Below are 6,046 nucleotides of genomic sequence, written 5' to 3'. Positions count from 1 at the left end.
TTGGAAATTTCCCGAAGCTCAGGAACTTGCTCTGACAGACATAACATCCCTGGTTGGTGGAGAGTGGTATTCAAGGACTGGTTAGTATCAAGATAAGGACCCTGAATGTGAACTGAAGTGACCATCCTGCCCGTCACCAAGGGGCTCCACAAAACCCTGCCATACCGTTAGTAGTGGGAGGCCCCAGCACAATTATTGCGCTTCTGTGGGAACGGGATCATGGAAGGGAGGGCTTTAATCTAACTGGGGCGGCTCCAGTTCTTCTGAAGAAGGAAACCAGGACTCCAGGTGAGGAGACCCTGAGTGCTAAGGAGGGTCCCTCTCCTCCAAAAACAGGGGTGACCAAGACTGGGAGTAACAGGCAGGGATCGCCAAATGTAGTGTTCCCGTACCCTTCTCTAGTGACTAAAAGGAGTGACTTCCGGTTTGAGGCTGACGAACCCAGACGAATAGAAGGAGGAGTCCCACGCTTTGATACATGTCAGTGAGGTCCCAAACAGCCCCGCCACTGCTGCTAGAACTTGCAGACCCTATACAGCCTCGGCAGTTAGCCCTTGGAGGTCCTGTGCAGTCTTAGCCAGGATCTGACTTTCTCGCCCAGAAGGTGAGGATCTTGGTCTGTGGGGCACAAACTCCAGTCAGTTGACGGTAGACTTCTAGGACTAAAGTATAAAGGGGCAGACTCCGAATATGAGCTGACACATAACCACTGAGGGCTCCCCTCTTTCCAGCTCTGAGAAATCCCAGCAGAGCTGTGGGACTGACTTGTGCTTGTAAGTTTCCAGCCTGAGGTGCACTCTAACACCTCCATAAGGTCCTCAGGAGACAGGCTGGCCAGGAGAACAGGAGCCCTGTGGGGTCCTATAAAACAGTGACATAGAGGATACCTACAGAGGGGCATTCTTTCTTTTTAAAAAAAAAAAAACAACACACGTTTTTATTGATTTCAGAGAGGAAGGGAGAGGGAGAGAGATAGAAACATCAATGATGAGAGAATCATTGATTGGCTTCTTCCTGCATGCCCCCTACTGGGGATCAGCCCGCAACCAGGCATGTGCCCTTGACCAGAATCAACCAGGGACCCTTCAGTCCACAGGCCAAAGCTCTATCCACCAAGCCTAGCAAGCTAGGGCCATTCTTCTTCTTCTTTTTTTTTTAGTGGTCTTTTGATGTTTTTATACTTAATTTTCTGTAAATTATACGCATCACCTAGGTAATTCTCTGTTGCTCTTTTCAATTCTTGACTCCATCATTTTCCCAGTTTCCCCAAATGTCATCTTGAGTTCCCCTCTCCCCCTAATGATCTCAAAGTCCTACTCCCCAGGAGAAATGCCACTGCCACTCCTCTTTGCTGGTCAAAAATTGTCCCTTGCCTGAATTATAATGATAGTCACCTGATTCATTTCCCTAATTCTCTAATCTTTATAGAATGTCCTGCTCAAAATTTCTTCTGGTTTTCAAGTATCCTTAGAGCTTAGAGCAAAATCAAAATTCCTTAATATAATTTACAAAAAAACCCTTGTGATTGGCCCCCAGTGACCCCTCCAGCCTCATGTCTCTTCCTGCCTCACTCACTATGTTCCCACTAGCGAGAGCTTTCAGTTCCTTCCTTACCACACCTTTCCACAGGCTATTCCAGAGGGGCATTCTTAAAACCACTGTGGCATCTCCCTGTGGAAGGTACTCACACCCTCTTATCCTCCTCCTCCAGGTGATTGTGTGATGTAACTGCCTGTCACGCCCCTGCCTTCTGTCCCTAACCACAGCCATGCCTTGTGGTAAGAAAAGTAAGCTTCGTGCCCGTGAGAAACGCCACCGCCAGGCCCAAAGTGAAGACCAGGGTCACAGGATTGCTCACACCACCACCGCAGGGGAAGAAGAGTCTCCCTCGTCCCCCTCTCTTATGTTGGAGGATAGTCCCCCCAGCTCCCCTGCTGCAGGCACTCCCCAGCAGTCTCAGAGAGGCCTGGCCTCCAATTCTCCTGCTGCAACCATTTCCTGTGAGAGTTCTGGTGAAGGTTCCAAGAGCCAAAGGAAGGAAAAGCCAAGTTCCCCCCAGGCCCCGCCCTCCTCAGGGAGCTCTAGGGAAGATCTTCTGGACAGTAAAGTAAGCATGTTAGTGAAGGCTCTATTGTACAAGTATGAAATGAAAGAACCCATTACAAAAGAAGAAATGCTGAAGGTTATCAACAAGAGGTACAAGGCGCACTTTCCTGAAATCCTCCAGAGAGCCTCTGAGCGCATGGAGCTGACCTTTGGCCTTGACCTGAAAGAAGTTGACCCCAGTCGTCACTGTTATATCCTTGTCAGCCAACTGGATCTTCACAACGAAGAGAGTCGGAGTGATGGCAGCATGGCCCTTCCCAAGAATGGCCTCCTAATGCCTCTCCTGGGCATGATCTTCTTGAATGGCAATCATGCCACTGAAGAAGAGATATGGGAATTCCTGAATATGATAGGGGTCTATGCTGAGAGGAGGCACTTCATCTTTGGGGATCCCAGGAAGCTCATCACCATAGATTTGGTGCAGCAAAAGTTCCTGGAGTACCGTCAGGTGCCCCACAGTGATCCTCCACGCTACGAATTCCTGTGGGGCCCAAAAGCCTACGCTGAAACCAGCAAGATGAAAGTCTTAGAGTTTTGGGCTAAAATCAATAATACACTCCCCAGCAGCTTCCAGACCCAGTATGAGGAGGCTTTGAGAGATGAGGAAGAGAGAGCCCGAGTCAAAGCAGCAGCCAGGGCCCACTCCAGAGCCATGACCAGCAGCTCCTGCCAGCAGCACTAGTGACGTCTGAGGCAGAGTCTTCACCTTGAAGTTGAAAAGGGCTGTCAATATTCTGAGTAGTGGGGGCAAGGTGGAGCTCGAGAGAGCACAATGTATCTCTTCTTTGTGTTCTGTTTTCATAAGTAACTTACAGATTCGCCTTTCCTTGTTTTTCCATTGTGTTCCCTTTAAAAAGGCTTATTTAGGCTCATAATCTAAGATTAGAATAATATGGCTCATACATTTATTCCTGTTTGAGAGTAATAGTTTTGTATTTTGAAAAACCCTTGCATCTTGTATTGTGACCCAGTACCAGAATACAGAGCATTGGATAGGAATTTTCTTTAAAATGTGAAAGAACCCCACAGTTAAATAGTTGGGATAATGAGATAGTGAAAAATAAAAGTAAAAGGTGATTAATTCATTTTCCTCATTCTTTCTTTTGGTGAAATTAAAAGATATATATACCTGTACTGTTTAACTTATTCAAGAGTGTTGGAGAAATTAAATCATCATAAATTAGAAATCTTGTGCACTGTCTCTTTTGTTCCCCAAACATGAAATGTGTGCCTGCTCTTTGGAAGGTGTCATGCTAGTTCTGGGGATATGTGGACAAAGAAAACTTAGTCCCTGCCAATAGCATTATAGAGCCCAGGGGGGTCTGTCATGTACGGAGCATGATATGAGCCACACTCAGCCCTGAAGGGCAATAAGCAGAAGGGATAAGGAGGGAGGAGGTTCCAGACAAGAGCAGTCCAGCATAAATGCCCCAGTACAAGGCAGCTGGGAAGGTAGGAAACTGCCAGTCCTCCATGGGGGGAATTTTAAGTTTGGCTGCACCAGCGGTTAGATGAGGTTATTAAAATGGTGAGCAGGGCCAGGCTCTCAGATCTCTCAGATGGTGGGCCTGAGTCTAGAGACTATGCCTGTACTGGAACACTGCTCTTCACAGTTCCCCAGAGACGTGGTGAACCCAAGAGAAATCCTCACTCACCTGGGGCAAGATTGGAAGGACTCCTGTGCTCTGTTCCCATGCAGGTGGACACAGTGCACTAACTGTGTTTTGTGTACTTTGTGTCCAGAGTTTCTGAAAATAAGGGTGATATTCAGCAATCACTGGGTTGGCCCACTTTGTCCGGGCCTGGGAGTTGGGGGGTGGGGGGGGCACCTAGACCATTCCATTAAAAGGGAACCCAAGTATGGCACTCTTCTATGTGATATGGCAAACTCTAAGTGAGGTCTAGATCTTTGGTGGTGGTGGAATGAATGAAAATGGAGATGGGTTAAATGCAAGGGCAGCTATGGGGTAGGAAGGTCGTTGGTCCTTTGCATTCCTTTAGTAGCTTCACAGTGCATTTAACTGAGGAAGTCTACCTCATGCCCACATCAAATGACTGGTCATCATAGGGAAATATTCATTAGTTTTATTTACTAAGCAGCTGATTTGGGGTTATTTTTAGTCTTAGAATATTGCATAGTCTCTGACCCATCCTCAATTAGAAAAAAGAAAATTCCAGTCTGGTACATGATGTCAAAATAATTGTGGTAATAACTACCGTATTTTTTAAAAATTTCAAAAGGCGAAAGATTTATGCGATCTGAAGAGAAACCAGAGTATTTTTTTTTTAATTTCAATACCTGCCAGACACTGTGCTGTTCGCAACATGCATTCCATACACCCGCAAGTCCTAAAAGTCAGGACCTAGCAAATTTGCTTCACACATGAAGAACCTGAAGGTCATGGACTCTGCTAATGTGCCTGAGTTCACATGGCTGGTAAGTGGCAGAGCCAGTACTAAACCTGTGGTCTGTATTCACTTAGAGCCCACACTACCCCACTCCTCTCAGCCTAACACAGATACTGTATGTCATAATTCATATGTCCTTTTACTACTTGGGATGTTTCTCAGGCAATAAAAAGAGGGCTCTGCACTAACTACTTGTTTGGAATACACAGCCAGAACAATAAAAATAGCAAAATAAATGGGTAGTATAAAGAAAGAAAGAGAAAAATATTTGATGACAGTACTTGTCACCTACATATGCAATGTCAGATCATCTGAAAAGATAGAAACTCACAAAATCATGGGTCTCCACTTCTGCCCTGTAGAAAAATCAATCTATTAGAACCAAAGTTATGTACGAGGCTAAATCTGGTTGGTGACGAGAAGGAAGAGATCAGCTTTTTCTCTTGCCCTGAACTATAGTTTCCCCATCTGGCATCATTCCTGTAACACCGATTCTATCTGCTAGGTTTTTAGCAGGAAAACTTCTTGAGTTTGCAATAATATATACATTTCCCAGGAAGCCTTGAATGTAAGCAGCAGCCAAAAAGTGGATCCCTATGTAGGAGGACTGGTGAAATCAATACCCAAGAATATAGATGGTTTCAAGAGACTGACCCACAACTGCCCTCAGACCTGTAGGGCTCCAGGTAGGACTGATCATCCATTTGTTCTTCAGGGTTCTTAGGAACAGAACCTTGTTCTAAGAAGGTTGACTTCAGGTCAATAAAGGGAGGAGTGTGAGCCCCTGATAGACTTCAAAGGGAGTATCTGGAATGAGGGAAGAACCCAGCCAGAACAATGGGGTCCTATAGAGTCCTGCCCTGGTTGTCCACTCTTGCAGATTTGGAATAGTTGTGGATAGCCCTGTCTCACACTGACTTCCAAGTTGGTGGTCCCAGGAAGGTGAGGATCTTGATCTAAGGGGAGCAGCTGAGAGTGGCATCCCAAGATTGAGTTTGGCACTAAAATGCTCAGGTGTCAAGGTGAGAATGGTGAATGAATGAGAAAACCACTCACTCCAGAACATAGCAGGACCCACAAATCTCCACACATACCCTCACCCCCAATGGTAACTTGGGAAGCCCAGAGGAGAGTTGTCAGGTCGAGGAGCACCCTCATTTCCACCTGGAGCATCACAGGGAGAGGAGAGCTTTGGTCTAATTGGGGTGGCCCCAGTTCTGCAGAGGTGGAGACCCAGGAACTAACAGAAGTCAAGGTTAGGACTCTGACTGACATGAGGGGACCCCCACCAGCAGAGAGGCTTATACAAAGCCTCACGTGTTCTTACTCCTAGAATATCCAGGGCAGATCCCTCAGCTCAGGAGCCATTCATTTTTGCCTGGAGAGTCACAGGGACAGTGGGCCTTGTGTAAGGGGTGGCCAAGTCCCAAAGAGAGGGGAGTTTTGGCCATAATTGGTGTCCGAGTGAGGGCTCTGAGTACTGAAGAGATGACCTTTCCATTAAAAAATAAAGTGGCCCGAGCCAGTTTGG

The 6,046-nt window shown here is 46.5% G+C and overlaps 1 protein-coding gene across 1 annotated transcript; it reads left to right on the top strand.

Annotated features, from left to right (window-relative positions):
- Window positions 1-1,768: 1,768 nt before the first annotated feature.
- Window positions 1,769-2,788, top strand: MAGEB17 (MAGE family member B17). Its single transcript, XM_059679785.1, has one exon. The coding sequence runs from the start codon at window positions 1,769-1,771 to the stop codon at window positions 2,786-2,788; it is 1,020 nt and encodes a 339-aa protein (XP_059535768.1).
- Window positions 2,789-6,046: the final 3,258 nt, after the last annotated feature.

Source organism: Myotis daubentonii, chromosome X, assembly GCF_963259705.1.
Source record: "Myotis daubentonii chromosome X, mMyoDau2.1, whole genome shotgun sequence".
Classification (NCBI taxonomy): domain Eukaryota; kingdom Metazoa; phylum Chordata; class Mammalia; order Chiroptera; family Vespertilionidae; genus Myotis; species Myotis daubentonii.
Note: the sequence above shows the minus strand (reverse complement) of the source record. Positions and strands in the feature narration are given on the sequence as shown.